Source organism: Heliconius melpomene, chromosome 17 (assembly GCF_056956725.1).
Source record: "Heliconius melpomene rosina isolate 202511_hmr_F chromosome 17, ASM5695672v1, whole genome shotgun sequence".
Taxonomy (NCBI): domain Eukaryota; kingdom Metazoa; phylum Arthropoda; class Insecta; order Lepidoptera; family Nymphalidae; genus Heliconius; species Heliconius melpomene.
Window position 1 is genome coordinate 8363254 of NC_140405.1, and position 16761 is coordinate 8380014.

The following is a 16761-nucleotide window of genomic DNA, read 5'->3' on the forward strand; positions in this document are numbered from 1 at the left end:
TTAAAAATCGTCCATATTTTTTGAGGTCAAATTACAGAGAAAGTCGCAAAGGCAGCGTCGGCTAGTTGAACTTAAGTAACCTTTTACTTAATGCCGAGTCATGGAATTTTGATAGATATTGGATATGAACTCACGATTACCATTCACGTATCAATTAAACGTGAGGTCATCTTTTGGCTTTTTTACTATTGAATGTTTATATCAAGCTATCTTTTTACAGCGATCTATCTAAATATCTTGTTAGAGAAGTGATGTATAGATTTGTTTTTTTTTCTCTTTCTCTTTTAGTGAATTTAAATATAATCACTAGTTAATCTACTTTAAATGGTTTTAACCAGGCGTTTGAGGCCAGTCGTGGTAGTGAGGCACAAGCGTGCGACAGTTTTTGGGTTCAATTCCCAATCGAGGAAATAAAATATTGAAAATTTTATTTTCTTCGCTCTGGTAACAAGGCAAAATTCGTCATAAAGTAGAGCGGAGTGTCTTGACACCAGGTTCCCGGGTTCCCTCTGTCTACCTTGCTATGTTCGTGATAGAGAACACGCAGTGGTATAAAAAAATTGTTCAAATTACAACAATTACATTTTTTCTGCAATAACAATTCCTAACACATGTAACACGTACTAAGTAGAACAGGTAATTCATTTGAACCAACAAATTTCCGCGTGACACAGTCGCGACTCGTATAGGTAGTATTACTTTATTTCCGACCTACATCTAGAGAGCGTGTGGTCTAGAACTCCAGATACGTACCGTGTGGTCTATGACGTAATCGACGTGTGTTACAGGCGTGCCTGGCGTTGGTGAAGGGGGACACGATGAAGCTGGCGACTCGGGTTCCGATTTAGGTTCCGCCTTCACTTCTGGGAGGGGTGAATCGCTAGACCGCCGTCTGCTTCTCCACGCGCTTGCTGGTATGGCTGGATAGCATTCGTCTTCCATGTCTGGAAATGTAAAATTGATATATGAACAACTGATACTAATGAATTTTATGTTTTTATTCAAGTTAGCTTAAAAACATATTTCTTCAGGTAAAGGTGGTTCAAAATTTTTCCAAAAAATATGTTGCAAGTAAATTTTCATAATAAACAAAAGGTATTTAGAACTTACAAAGTTGTTATCTTATTCATCGTTTAGTTAGCATATGGATGTATGTGCTGTAAAGCTTATTGCGATATTTCCCATGTGAACCACTACAGGTTTAGGTTTAATTTTAGAATAGACAGAAAAGGCGAGACAGAATTCAAAAAGAATAAAATTAAAAGCTTGTTATTTTGTATTAGTAATAAATGAAATAGTAATTCTTAAACATAATTGTTTCATTTAAAATCTTTTGTGTTCCAACAGTATTTTATTATGCAAAATGTAATTTAAGTTTGAAAACTAAATCTATATTACAGTTAAATTTAATAATATATTTTAGCGATAAGTGGGTTAACGGCGTTACAGAATTACATACAACTTCGTTCGATTGTCACTTATGAAAGTTAACGTCTACTTTTAGGTAACTGTTGAAGAATCTGTATCGAATCTTCGTTCGAGTTATGCGTTCGTGCGATCAGGTGGAACTGTTGTGTTGAAACTAAGATGTCGGATTGCATGCTTTTACACTTTTAACTGTTTTTGTGCATGTTACGTGAAATAAGATGGTGGTCGAAGTCGATATTTCAAATTTTTAAGCACATTTTTAATACTCGTAATCGTTCTTGAGCGAAATCTCTTTTATATATATTACGTTTAACATCTAAAATTTTATCTATATACTAGTGACCCGCTCGTCATTATTTATTTCCTTATTTGAATTATTTTCGTTTTTTTATGAACTACAAATGCGATTTTTTATGAACCGATTGAAATAAAACAAACACTAAATATTAAGGAAAGCTTCCCAGAATCCATCAGTACAATCAGCCTGTTCAGTAAAAAACGCTATACCACAGGTAACACAATAGCAAAATAACATAACAAAAATCAAAATATAATTAATACAGACATTTCGCAACGAACACATCTGTTTAAAACATAAACATACACAAGTACCCGCAATTAGGATTAGAAACGTTTGTGCAGGCATTCCGTTGCATCACCGTTGTAAAACAGGAATGCGTGATTAACTCGTCAGGCGTCTTCGTTTCAAGTACGATTATAATCGTACTTTGGAAAGTGTTAAAACATCCTTCATTTTATTGGCGGTTGATTGAATAATTATTTTTTTATTTAAATATAATTAATATTGTATTAACAATTGTGAAGAATAATTTAGTTGTTTTTCATTTTATTTTCCTGTAGGCAGAAGGGGCATTAAGACAGTCCGATTCCCACTTTCAACGGAATTTTGGAACTGTATTCTGAGTGGCGAAACTTAACGCAGCGCTTTGCCTCGACAGCAAAACGGGGAAATGAAAATATTTAATATTTCATTTCCTCGAGTGGGAACCTGCCGCGTTTACTGTCTCACGCTTGTGCCCCTGCATCACGACCGATCTCAAAACTATTAAATTGATATTTGGTAAACAACTCATATCATATCATCATCAGATATCTTCTTCTTCTTCCTGGCAGTAATCCCGGCTATTACCAGGGTCATATCATCATCAGATATATTGGTAAAAAAATAATGTTGTGGACGATTGAAGGACAATAGAAATCGATATCGAAACGAATATTTTCCTAATTACTTTAAATCGGATCATAGACTTATTTATAAACGCAAATATATTGTCAAATATACATATATTTGTATTAAATACATATATAATGCGTGATTCATTTAAACTTATTTATAGAAACAACCAAGTGCAGATATGCTTTTGCAAATATTGTTTCGTGTTTGAGTTTATTATGAAGGTGCGAGTAGTCACTCGGGGCTGTTTACTTATCTAAATTCATTATGATGGGTTTCTTATCAGTTATCATTTATCTATTAGATTTAATTACGGTCAACATATATTAGTTGTTATGTTTCAAGAGTATTGAAGAAGTAAAGTAGTTTATTAATAATTAATTCCATAGGTTTTATATATTAATTTTAAATATTGAATACACTGTAAACGCGACAAGTTATGGGTTCGATTCTCACTCGTCGATTTCGTTCTCGTAACGAGTCAAAGCGGCGACGTTCAGTTCCACCACTCAATACGCAATGCTTCCATAATTTGACGACAAGTGGGGAACGGCAGTGTCTTAATGGGAACGGAGTATCTTTGCACTACGTTCTCAAGTTCCCTCTGCTGCTCTACTATATGCGGGATACCGCGTGAAGTTAAAAAAAACAACAGTTAATTTCACAGTATTAACTCATAAAGATTTTATTTTTATTTTCTTATATCTTATCTGAGCGTACGTGATTTAGTTTCAAAGAATATATAAAGGTATTTTCCTTGTAAGGTTATAAAATAAGTATAAATACATAAGTTAATTTACATGAGTGAGTTTCATTCGATGTGGCCAAATAATATTTAGCACTTGTCCAGCATCCATTCATCTTGATAGTATTTGTTAGGATTCGTTAAGATCGTGACAGGTTTATGTTTTTGATGGCGACATGGCAGCGGTCGTCGAACTGAGACGTCTTGCGAGTTGCGGATATCTATTATATTATATAGAAAGTGATAATAATTGAGTTAGCGTTTAAATTTTAAAGCGTTTATTTGCGAATATAATTTGAATATAAATGAATGTCAACGACATTTAAAAAGATTTACTTAGTTCCAGTGGCCCACGCGTGGCTTCGCCCGCTTGTAATTTGTACTAAACAATTATTTATTTTCTCCTCTCAATTATTTGTACGTGACCTAATAACATTATCGTTTTAAATACAATATTCACATGTTGATAGTTAAAGTTTTACCCAATTCAATTGAAATACTTATTTTGTAGCAAAATTGTCGCATGAAATGTTTCACATTGACATAATTTTTTTTATTTGTGAACGAATTGAAATAAAACAAAAAGTAAATGTTAAGGTAGGTTTGTCAAAATCAAATAGTGAAAACTGCATTCAAATTGATTAAGCCGTTTTTGAACAAACGCAAAAACAAAGAGACAACAGACAAATAAACAAAAAAAATAAATATCATCATTCTATTACACTAACAAAGGCGCCAAATAACATTTTTTCTTGTTTATCATCCATGTAGAGACATGAAACGTTAACATTTTATTATAAGTATAAACAGTTCTGCAAAAAAGCAACCTCTATCTAGTTAATAAACTATTTTGCAAAATATTATATATTTTTTTATTTAAAATTTAAAACATTTAATTTTATGAATCCTATATATGTAGCCAAATATTCATAGCTAACAGTAAATACAGTTTATGTAAAGTAAGGACTTTTAGAGTACTCGTATCATGCGCGAGTCGTTTGCTCGTAATTTACATTGTAAAAAGCGGGCGCGCGCCTCACATACGAACGAATACCTTTCACCGAAATCAGATATAATTTATACGTTGGTAGGTGCTCGTGATTAAATTAATGGCCGAGCAACGGTAAGTGCTAGGTAAACTGACGGACAACGCCAATTTGGGTAAAAATTATTATGTATGTATATATATACGAGTATATAAAAATTGCGATTTTGCTGGAAATTTTAAATAATTTCGTTCAGTTATTTATTACTGCGTTAAAATACATAATATTTAATGTGTTTCCTTGATATATTTTGTAGATTCCTTCTTTGTGAATCGATAATTACCTACTCAATATTACGTATTATACCGTGGATTCCTATTTATTTCTATCAGAATTACTCAATTGTTATAATATTTAAGTTAAGATAAAGCACGAAAGTTTTTGAATTAAAAGGTCGTAGTGGCTCAAGAGCCCAACCGCCTGACCATAACACGACAGTTGTAGGCTCGATTTCCACTCGGGGGAATGAATTATCAATATTTTAATTTCCTCGCTCTAGTATAAAGGCTTTTGAAGGCGCGACGTTGTGTTCCGCCACTCAATACACAGTGCTTCGATTTAGACGGAAAGTGGGGAACACTAGGTTCCCTCTGCCTACCTAGCTATATCAGCGTGAAGCTGAAAGAAAGTTTTGGAATTAAAATACTTAAAATTTTAACAGCATTCAATCGTTCATCGAAACTATATAAATAGCGATGGAGTGTATGTACTATTTAATCTATTGTAAAAGGTGTGATAAAACATAATAAACATATCGAGTTTGTATCACGCACATGAAATTAAAAGTAATTGTCCAATAAAACGTCCACGACTCCATCATAAATCAAGCTTAGGTGCTGTTAACGATGCTGATAGTCGGTTCGAGTTGAATTTTGGGTAGCTCGACTAAATATTTAAATTAATTTAAATTGAAAACCCTTTTTTACGTTTTATTCGAGCACATATATGATCGTATAAACAAAAAGTAAAATGCATCTTCTTAATTGTCAACAATTCTTCTTTTTCCTTCTTAAGCTAGTAATTAAAATTAAGGAAATTATTATTTAAACAAATATACAACAGGAGGTCGCCGTGACCCAGTAGCACAACGGTGTTATTCTAAGCACGATGGTTATAGGTTCGATTCCCACTCGGGGATTAATTATTATTTATTAATTCCTCGCTCTGGTAACAAAGCAAAGCACCCCGTTGAGTTCCACCACCTCAACAATCAATGCCTCTAAAATTGGGCGATAAAAGGGGAACGAAGTGGTTTAATATTAGGTTCCCTCTGTCTACCTTGCTATACGCGGGATACAGCGAGAAGGTGAAAAAAAAACAACTTCACATATTATAAGAAATAGGTATCCTAACAATCAAAAAGGCCATTCACAATCAATTTCGGATAATTTACGATAAAAAAGCATTAAATACGCATTAAGGAACGTGTTCACTATGTTTCCTACAGATAATAATCGATTTTTTATCCGATAAAGTTCATTTTATAATTAATTTTATCATCGATTCCTTATAATCTAACTCACATCCGAAAGATAGATAAAATTGATGATTATAATTTGTTATTACTTTTAAACGTTTGTATTATTTGCAGCTGGAAAATTAAAATAATATAAATATAATATTTCTCCGACACCAGTGCCAACAAATAAAACTATAAATTACTTTAATTTAATAGTTAAAAAGACTTTGAATCTAATAAAGCGATTTATCATTGTAAGTATTTAGCCTATGAAAAAACAGCGTCTGTTTTGTCGATCAACAAACTTAAGTGAAGAGAACTACTTGCAAGTCTCTTGTAATTTAAATTTAAGAATGTATAATAATATTCACTTTAAGGAATGCTAAAATTTTGTTTTTTTACACTATGTCAAACAATTGTTAGACTGGGTGTTGTTCAGGGCAGTTGCAGAACTCCAAGCAATATGGTTTTGATTTAAAAAACAAAATATTTCTAATTTAGATTTAAGATTTAAAATAATAATATTATATGTATATACTCGTATATATAGTTATCAAACTTAGTCAAACAGTTTAAAAATATCTCACTGTACATTTGAATGGATGTTTACATAGTAATCGAATCTTTATTGATTATAGTATAGCTACTATTAAACCTACGGAATTATAATCGTACTATAAAATTATATTAGTTCTACATTTGACATTTAGCTCCAGAGCAGAAATTCCATAGGAACAATGCAAGCCGAAGCGAAATCCATCAACTATGAGTCATTCTCAAATGTATTATTAATAGACTCCAAGCCAGTATTGGTACTTGGTATGTATGATAAATAATATGTTTACTTAGAATTTGATTTAATAATCTGTTGATATAATCGATGTAAACAATTATAATTAAAAACATTAATTTTATCTACACATAAAAATTGTACCAAAACAAGATTAAAACTATGGTTGGTTTTTTTTATTTTACGAAGAAAATTTAAGTTTATTTTTTTTATTTTAGGAAGCCAAATCATTATCCATCCATACCTATATTATAAATTCGAAATTAACTCTGTCTGTCTGTCTGTCTTTTACGCAATCAGGGCCTAACTGTTAATTTAATTGTGATAAAATACTCATATAGAGATACTTGAGGGTCTCGGGATGAACATAGGATACTTTTTTTTCTTATATTTGTAATATTTTCGATATATACCCACAAATTAAAATACTTATTAATTTGACATGCAATTTATTCCGCCATGTTAATAACAACCGTCGCGTTGCTAAGCAACGATTTGCAAAGTTTTTTGTTAGAAAACGTCACCCAAAATGAGCTTGCTTAACGCATCTCTCTATTGAAAACTGAAAATAATTTCATAAATATATTTAATAAATATTCTTATAGTTTAAGCGGGCGTAGCCGCGTTCGGGTCCACAAGTGTTTATATAAAAAAAAATTGTAACAGTCATTTTCGTTACATAACATTTGGTACTGTTTGAAAACAAACGCTTATCGTTTAGATAGCGTTATCTCCGTCAGATTATTATTATTATTAGGTACTTGCTAATAAGATCACCCAATATTAGTTTATTAAAAAATATTATGTTACAGTCTAAGTAGCGTGAAAGAGATATAATAATTTGATATTTATATGAATATTTTTTTGGGCACTGCGTGTATAAATGGAGCTTAACGCCGCGTTTTCGCCAATTGAACGAGACAAACGATATTTTTAAAAAATATTAACAGCTATAATTATTTATGTAATATCATAGCGTATTTTAAATAAAAAGATTCTTTTTAAAATTACATATCTAAAAAGATATAGAAAAATATATTTAAATAAAGAGTTGGTCTATTCAACTGTCTCGATGAAGCTTTTTCTAATTCAGTTCTAAAATGTTATTATAGTGTGATGTTAGATAGATCTATCTTTATTCTATAGAAACCCCGCGGTGCATTTTATTGTCTCTTTGACAAAAGATTATTGGTATTAGATAAGCCCGCATTATTCGTATAATATATATCATTTATTATATTAATTTTCGTAATTATTTTGAAATTGTACTATTGTATTTAAAGTATATTGATTTTAAAGAGATTTTGTTGCAAATTTTAATAATTTGACAATTCGATTTGGAGAAATGTTTGTTTTTCTTTCGTTTTCCTAAAGCGTGGAGCTGAAGGCTTAATGGAGTTCCGTTAAGTAAGATTGGTTTTGTATTATATACTTATCTCTAAATAACTTTAAGTTAAAAATAGAATTGCATCCGCATTTTGCAATGCATAAGAATAAAAAAAAATCAGCCTTGTAATATAATTATATATGTTACAAATATTTATTCAAATATTTTAATTTGAAGTTGGAGAGCGGACTTACAAAAATAGGTATAGCTTTAAGTTATGACGTAAGTAAAAAAAAATCAGCTTCACGCTGTATCCCGCACACAGCAGGGTAGGCAGAGGGAACCTCCGTTTCCCATTTTCTGTCGAATTCTGGAGGCATTGCGTGTTGAGTGGCAAAACTCAACGCCGCGCTTTGCCTCGACACTAGAGCAAAGAAATGGAAACGTAAATAAATATTTCACTTCCTCGAGTGGGGATCGAACCGGCGACAGACGGCCTCTATGACGTAAATATTACTTAGATTATTTAGTTACAATATTTCAAAGCGGTGTGTTTGTTGTGTACGATATGGATAATCCTAAGACTGAGATAAAAATATTTATCTGTATGATTTTATTGCTATGGCCGATATTCGGTATAATGTTCTCAATGAGTTTAGCCCGACTTATAGATTATAGAAGCTATTTTATCAACAGGTACTATAATATATTTTTTTTCAATTAGGACTTGAGAAAATGTTTTGTTTTCAGCTTCACGCTGCATCCCGTACACAATAGGGTAGGCAGAGGGAACCTAGTGTTGAGACACTCCGTTCCTAACTTCCCTCAGAATTTTTTGAGTGGCGAAACTGAACGATGAATCTTTGCCTTAGTGCCAGAGCGAATAAATGAAAATATTAATAAATAATTATTTGTTGATTAATTTAGTAATTCGACGTATATACTGACGATTTGGTTCTAAATCAAAATGTAGGTACCTAGGTATTGATGCGTAAGTGAAACATTTAAATATTCACAAAAGCATTGTATTAGTCAGCAAAACGTGATTGTAACTTAGTTTTTACGCGGATTTTGTAAAATCCGTTTATATATACATAATCACGCACTCACGTTCGTTTATGAGAAGCATCATTGATAATCAGATAAAAGAGATAAGCTTTGGAATTAAAAGTATCTATTAATATATGTGAAATAACTATATTATGTTGAACTAGCAGACCCGCGAACTTCGTATCGCCTTACAGTCGATTCTTTTTTTTTAATATGTATTCTACTATTCGGGACACCGGGTCAGCTAGTAAGATAAAAAAATAAAGAAAGTTGATAAGTCAACAATTATATAATATCAAAAAAAAAAACTTAAATCACTTTAAATTCTTGTAATATTCATTAAAAATTACAATAAAAATAACAATTTCCGATATCTTATTATGATACCTACTTATTATATTTTATTTTTACTTATTCTAAATTCAGTTTCATTTTCATTGTAGAACTTTATGGTACCCGTTATTTTTTGTTTGGTTATCTGGCGCGTAAACAAACAGAGCAGATGGTTTTCCAACACGGGAACAGGCAACATACAATAGACCATGCGAGAAACATGAGTTTTCTATATTAATACCACAAACACTTGATAACTGCCCCTGGGATTTGTTTATAGTCATTGCGAAATCAAGCCGTACTGGAAACTGTAGTCTTTTAAGCTCGTATGGTATGTCAGTCGAAATCATTGGGATGCCCCGCATCATCAAAAAGTCTTCTCCTTTATACTTTCCTTTCAATATGATTGCTTCTATTACGTTATTCATTATTTTTTTATCGCTAATCGTGTGCCTTTACAAAGTTTCGCAAAATTACAACTACACATACAAGCTTTAATTGAAGATTCTTCTTCTTCCTGGCATTAATCCCGGCTATTGCCAGGGTATGCCTTCCTAGTCAAACTACTCCACTTTGCACGATCTTTTGCGTCCTCGGTGGTTAGACCATTGGCTCTCATGTGCTGCATCACGACATCCAACCAGCGCTTCCTTGGGCTTCCGGAAGGTCGCGTCCCAGGAACTGGTATAGCAAGGCACTTGCGTCCGACATAGTTCTTAGGCCGGCGCGTAACATGGCCAAACCATCTCAAGCGACGCTCTTGGAGCTTATCCGCTACATCACGGACCCCAAGACTACCTAGAATGAATGTGTTGCGTATGCGGTCAGGTTCATTTCCGTGACGTGAAGCTCCTGAGTGTGCCGAGATAGTGCTGGCCAACATTCGCTGCCGTATAAAAGAACCGGTCCGACGATGCTCTTGTATATCAGCCCCTTGAGCTTGGGCGGTATTCTGCGGTCGCAGACCACACCAGTGACCTCCCGCCATTTGGCCCAGGCAGCGCTTATCCGGCCATGGACATCGTGATCGATGCCTCCAGACTCGTGCATAACGGATCCAAGGTACCTGAACTTCTCCGACTTAACGGCTGGCTCAGGACCTATAAGGATGGTGCTCGAGTCCCGGCTCCCGCAGGCCATGTACTCTGTCTTCGACACATTTAGTTTAAGACCGCCGTTCTCAAGCGTACCCTTCCAGAGGTTCACTTTACGCTCCAGCGTCAGTCGGTTCTCGGCAATGAGTGCTATGTCGTCGGCATACATCATCAGCCATGGAGGCTGGTCCTGGATGTGAGCCGAGACAGTATCGAGCACTACATTGAATAAGAACGGACTAAGAGCCGAGCCCTGGTGAACCCCCACTGTAATCGGGAAGGGTCTAGTGTCGCCAACAGCAGTCCTAACCATAGAAGCGGAATCGTAGTACATGCCTCTGATAATCTCAATATAGGCCTCAGGGATCCCTTTGGATCGCAATGCCCACCAGATACACTGACGAGGCACACAGTCAAAGGCCTTCTGCAGATCTAAAAAGGCCACATGCAGAGCTCTCCTTTTTTCCCTGTATGCCTCCATCAAAGTTCTGAGGGCGAAAATGGCGTCCATGGTGCCTGATCCTGGCTGAAATCCATATTGAGACGCAGAGACAGTACACTCTCGGCGGAGCCTGAGGTCGATCATGCGCTCGAAGAGCTTCATGGTATGACTCATAAGCTTAATGCCCCTATAACTACCACAATCTTGAACACTGCCCCTTCCCTTGTAAATAGGGGTAATAAAGCTAAGCCGCCACTGATGCGGCATCTTACCAGTGTTCAAGATATGGTTAAAAAGGTCAGTAAGCATGAGCACACCAAGAAAGCCCAACGATTTCCACGCTTCGATCGGAATGTCGTCAGGTCCCACCGCTTTTCCGTTCTTCATTCTTATTCCAGAGGATGTCCTGACTAATATCTGTCCGATATTTGTTTGTGGGCATACGGGTACGCGACCCCGGATCCTCGAGCCGCCACTCTTACATCCTCATCCAGTCCGGAAGAATGGTGTCCCCCCCCCCTTCCCCTCCTCCTTTCCTTAGCTCTCTCCTTCTTCTACCTATCCTACTCCTTCTATTTTACTCTCCCCTCGGTTTTTCCCCACAAAGGGGTAGCTCCAATTAAAAACCGCCACTTAAATGGACCATGAAGATTGTTAGGCGGAAACCCTGGCAAATCAAGTGAGTTTAAAAATTCCGGTAGATAGTTCACGACATCATCTTCATTAGTAGCCGTATCAACTGATTTATATGTCCTCATTACGCCAGGAATTACATCTTGGAAATTGAAAATTTAATTCATTTATATCAGTGTGTTTGGCAGCCAGTAAAGCTCTTCCGTTCAACCAACCATGGAATAAATAATTTTCAGCAACATTTGGAAGCACTTTATGATGAATGAGTTCATCTTTGGATTACGTTAACTCACAAAAACGATCAGGAAAGGTGATGCAGCCAATCAGCGCATCTATAGGAAGTTTGCCATTACCAATATCAATGAGTTAATTAGAGAATATGTCTCCAGATTGATCATTTTGCATCATGACACGAATATTCTCGCTTAAATGTAATACCTTGACATGTTTCTACAATTTGGAGGACTTTAAACATGATTTCAGTTCATCAGCTTGCTTTGAACGTGGAACCACTGGCAATGTTTGGCGAAAATCTCCTGATAATAAAATCCGTAGATCTTTTAAAGTTCTTTCTAAATTCAACTGTCAAATCAAATTAAAGTGTTTAGTAAGTGATATTGTAGATGACATAGCATCTCATAAACAAAATATTTCAATTACCTGCATTTATCATCTTGATTGGGAAATCATAGCCAATATAAATATAATGGGATATTGCAGTGCATCATATGAGCGATGTGTTTCCTTAATACGTTGTAATCGATTATTTCACGTGACTCCAAATTTTCTCCAATTTCAACAATGGCAACTTCATCGATAGAAGATGCATTAAAACATTGCACTTTTGAAAAATATAATTAGTTAATTGTATTCGTGAAATAATTTTTGTAATTGTTCAACTATTGACCTTTTCAGTGAATTGTTATGTGTACAACGTAGGTTGATTTCTTGTGGAGAATTTTTCATAAAATAAATTTGCTAAGACTTGTAGTCGCTATCTGGTACTGGTAACAATAAACCTGCTCTATGATATATTTGACCTTGTAACTGTTGAGGGAAAAATGTATTGTAATGCGTATGGGCTATAATAGTTATGATTAACATACATGCAACTGCAAATACTATGACAAAACTTAAAAATTAGCATTAAATTTTCCCGAACTGCTTTTGTTACTCCAAATGAAGTCATTTGAAAGCAGTCGTTGTATTGTAGAATATTTTTTAAGAAGTGTATATGGAATATGCTCCTATTCCTAAAACCAATGAGTACAATGGCTCTGGAGGTGAAAGTTACGGTATCAATTTACACAACACAATCTATTGGCTTTATTTTACAATAACAATTTTTAAATTTCAATTTTTACAATAACCTTACAATATTGGCTAACTGAGTTCATAGGTCCAATAGCAACACAGCTGTAGGCACTGCTGGCATCAATTGATATATATAACAAAAAGGAGCTCGATTCAAATTTGCACCATTATCAGTAGTAGTAAACTATCGTGCTTTACGGGTCTGTCTCAATCGTTTTTTTTCACGTTCATTGCAATCTTCACGTTCTGGGCAGTACGATTAGATTCTTCTGCCTAAATTTGTCCACCGCCTTATAGAAGGCATATTTAGTAAGTCACAAATACACAACACTTTATTAATTTTATAAAATTTGTGGCTTTTAGATTTAATAATGTAGATGCACATTTAAAACAAAGAGACTTTTACATTTCAAGTGACATTTTACCATAGAAATATTGACAAATATTGACATTAAAAGACTGAGATCCCAGGGCCCCCAGACCTACATCATTTTAGCAAAGCTGAAATCTAATATGTACTTAAGACTGTATGCATACTCTCTAACTTAAAAAAACCTTCAGAGATAGTGCCAACTTAAAGCACACTTCCAGTTACATTAAAATAGAAATTCTCGTTTTTATATATGTTTTAAAGTAAAAAATGTATATTTCACATTCTTTCACGTGTACCTTTACTTCTGCCAAACTTCCTAAAGGTTCTTTAAAATTTAAATATATTATTTACGGACTATTTAAAGATCCCTCATATATAACCAGATCAATCTGATGGCTTCATCATTTGCCCAGAAAGAGATATACCGTTATTTTTTGCTACCTTTTAAAGGATCCTATTTTCAAATTAGTGAGTAAGCATATAATATGTAAGCATATGTCTTAACTACATGTAAGACTAATAGTTCTGGCGACTCTGGGATCTGGAGCTATAATATTTATACGATACTAACGTCAGTCAATTGTTTTGCCTTCCCGGAATCCAGCGACTAACATTTAAACTTTATAGTACGGTATTAAAGTCCAAATTGACTTTTAAGTATTAATACGGATCTTTTGTATGGGAATGTAGAAAAGTGTTGTTTTTATATCTTTTCTGGCAATTTTTTAAAGTTGGATCCAATTTTTTTTTATTTCAACAGAAAATGCTAATCACGCTGAATAACTTTTCCTAAAGCGTTGTATTGATATCTCTTATAGATTAGGCGGGCTGCTAGGGTTTCACATCAGGTATTCGGGCTATCAAAATAAATTATAGCCTATATGTAGGCGAAGACTAATGGCTATGCGACAAAAGAAGTTTCATTTAAATCCGTCCAGTAGTTTTTGCGTTAAAGAGTCACAACAGACAGACAGACAGACAAGAATTCCAAAAATTATATTTTTCTCTTCTATTACTTGTATAAAGTCCCCCGGAAAGGTTTTTTTTAGTTTATATTCAATGTACAGATTTTACCCCCCTTACAGTTTTATTATATATATAGATTATATAATAACATACATATATTAGAGGCCAGTTGTGGCGCATAGGAACAAAGCGTGGTTGTAAACACGACAGGTTGTGATTTCGATTCCTACACGAATACGGGAGGAAATGAGATATTTAATATTTTTATTTCTTCGCTCTGGTGTCATGACCAAGCGGCGTTGGAGTTCCACCACTAAACACGCAAGGCCTCCAGAATTCGTCGGAAAAATGGGAAACGTCGTGTTTTAACACTAGGTTCTCTCTGCGTACCCTGCTGGCGGGATAGAGCGTGAAGCTAAAAAAACAATCTAGATTTAAATGTAGTGCAATAAGATAAAGAGATAGACACTGACTGATAAATTAAAAATTAAGATAACAGTAATAGAATTAATTGAAATAATATCAATTTGAGCATATCTGAATTAGGTGTTTGTGGGTACAATATTCAAATGTCAATCCCGTTGAAACTGACGCCTAAGAATTACTTCCAATTAGACTTATTACAACCTTCAAGGGAAAAACCAAAGAACTTAAAAGGATATTTCGGTTAAAAAATAAAGAAGCAATGAATCATACCATCGACTTTGGTGTGGTGTGGCGAGGGTGGCGCTGACTCCACATCGGAGTGGAGGCTGTAGGAGTGTTCTGTCTTTATGGGCGCGGCACCTAATGCTGCATCTGTCATCAATCTGTCGTGTAACACTACACCCAATTTGGAATCCCTTTCTATCATCCAGTCGCCCAAGTCTGAGTCCTCGTCCAAAACATCTTGCATCTCCTGTAAGAGATATATTTTTATGAGTTTTCGTATAAGTTGACACACGTTACGTTATATACGTTCTACATTATTTTTAAGGGTTTTTTAGTAGCATTCATTAGTTTATATTAGTTGGAGATTATTGACTTTTCTCATTGGAATGTTAAATATACTTGTAATTACGTATGTATAATTATAATGATAAGTAATCAATTCTTGTAAATTGAATAGAAAATACGTATAAATCGGTAAGGTACCTAACTTTTATGTTATTGTCTTTGTACTCGTAATGCCGAAACGATTTATGATTCAGATTGCTTGATTCATACGAAATTTGTTGTGATAATCAAAACACTTTACAATCAATTAAACCTATTAAAAAATATATTATCTGTAAGCGTAATTATCAACAAAAGTCTTGTTATACCTATGTATAAGAAAGAGACGGCTTTTAGGTACTTTATTCAAATAAAACGAATTGCTCAATTCAATAAGTATATTTATTTGGAATTCAATAAATAATGATGAAGTCACGAACATAAATACATAGTACACACTCGCGTTCAAAAAAAATACGTAGCTCAATAACATAGGAGGTCAATAGCACGAACTATTAATTCGCATCTCTAGCTTCGTGGCCCTCACCTTGGCCGAGAGTAAATAGAAGTTCGGAGGCGGAGGGAGTAAACGTCCGCCAAACGCGGTCAGCGACCCCAGAGGACGCCCGCCGACTGCCTGATGAGCAAAACCACTTGCTGCCTGATATCTCCACTGCCTAATTCGTATTATACACGTCGTAGGCAGTTGAGAATGTTTAGCGGGCCTTGCCCGAGCCGAGATTGTGGATAGCGGACACGCTCGCGTGAGCGCATTGTTGGAAAAATGTTTTCACTGTTTCTATAATCGCTGTCTATTGTTTGCTTCAAACACTCGGTCTGTAGTACGATTTCGAGCTATCTAGAATTTCAAAAGGCTAACAAAACGAACCGCGCCAGCCGCTATGGCTATATAAGCTGAAGAGATTACCTATTCTGCCTTGTAACTGTAAATTAATTTGAAATTCATTGTAGTATTCGTATAGAAAGGTTCCTTCGTTAGGTGAAATGCACAAAGACATTCTTTAGTCTAAAGATATATAGAATTAATTTGGTATAAGCGACGGGGGTATTGTACTTTTAGCTTGCGACGCTTCATAGCTGGCGCTGCGCTGGTGGGAAATACCGTCCAGTAAATTTTAAATGACCAGATGGACGTGAAGGAAATTTAAATAGCAATCGGAATGTTTGTTGTTTATTGGTGAATGGTGAGTGTACGTTATTTGGTGAAACTGGGGAATTTTAATTTTTTGACAGACATTTTAATATTAATAATGACTACTACCTAATTGTAAAAAACGTTTAAATAATAATTAATGATAGTATTCATGTAACTATACAAAATAATTAGCTACCGCTCTATTATAGACAAGAAATTCTAAGCAAAAAACAAGATTTTTTTATATTCTTCCAATAATGAAAATTCTATGAATCTGATGTTTCTGTACAGCGGGTAAAAATCGATTCGACTGCGCAACAATGGAAACAAGACTCGAACCTAGAATTAAGTAATTAGAATCTCATTTCGAAACGAGTTATTTAATTATTTCACCATTACAGTGTGTTTTCGCTGGCTCGTCAGCGCAGCGCATGC

At 34.6% G+C, this 16761-nt stretch overlaps 1 protein-coding gene and 1 pseudogene across 2 annotated transcripts in view; both read right to left on the minus strand.

The window, feature by feature from the left end:
* CrebA (Cyclic-AMP response element binding protein A) overlaps positions 1–16761 on the minus strand; it is a 90294-nt gene that overhangs the window by 5588 nt on the left and 67945 nt on the right. For both annotated transcript variants that reach the window (XM_085200475.1, XM_085200474.1), the window contains exons 2-3: positions 14892–15093; positions 754–944 (exon numbers count right to left, since the gene is read on the minus strand). In XM_085200475.1, coding sequence (XP_085056601.1) covers positions 754–944; positions 14892–15093 — 393 coding nt within the window. The remainder of the gene's footprint in view (positions 1–753; positions 945–14891; positions 15094–16761) is intronic.
* Positions 12212–13843, minus strand: LOC146530149 (uncharacterized; annotated as a pseudogene).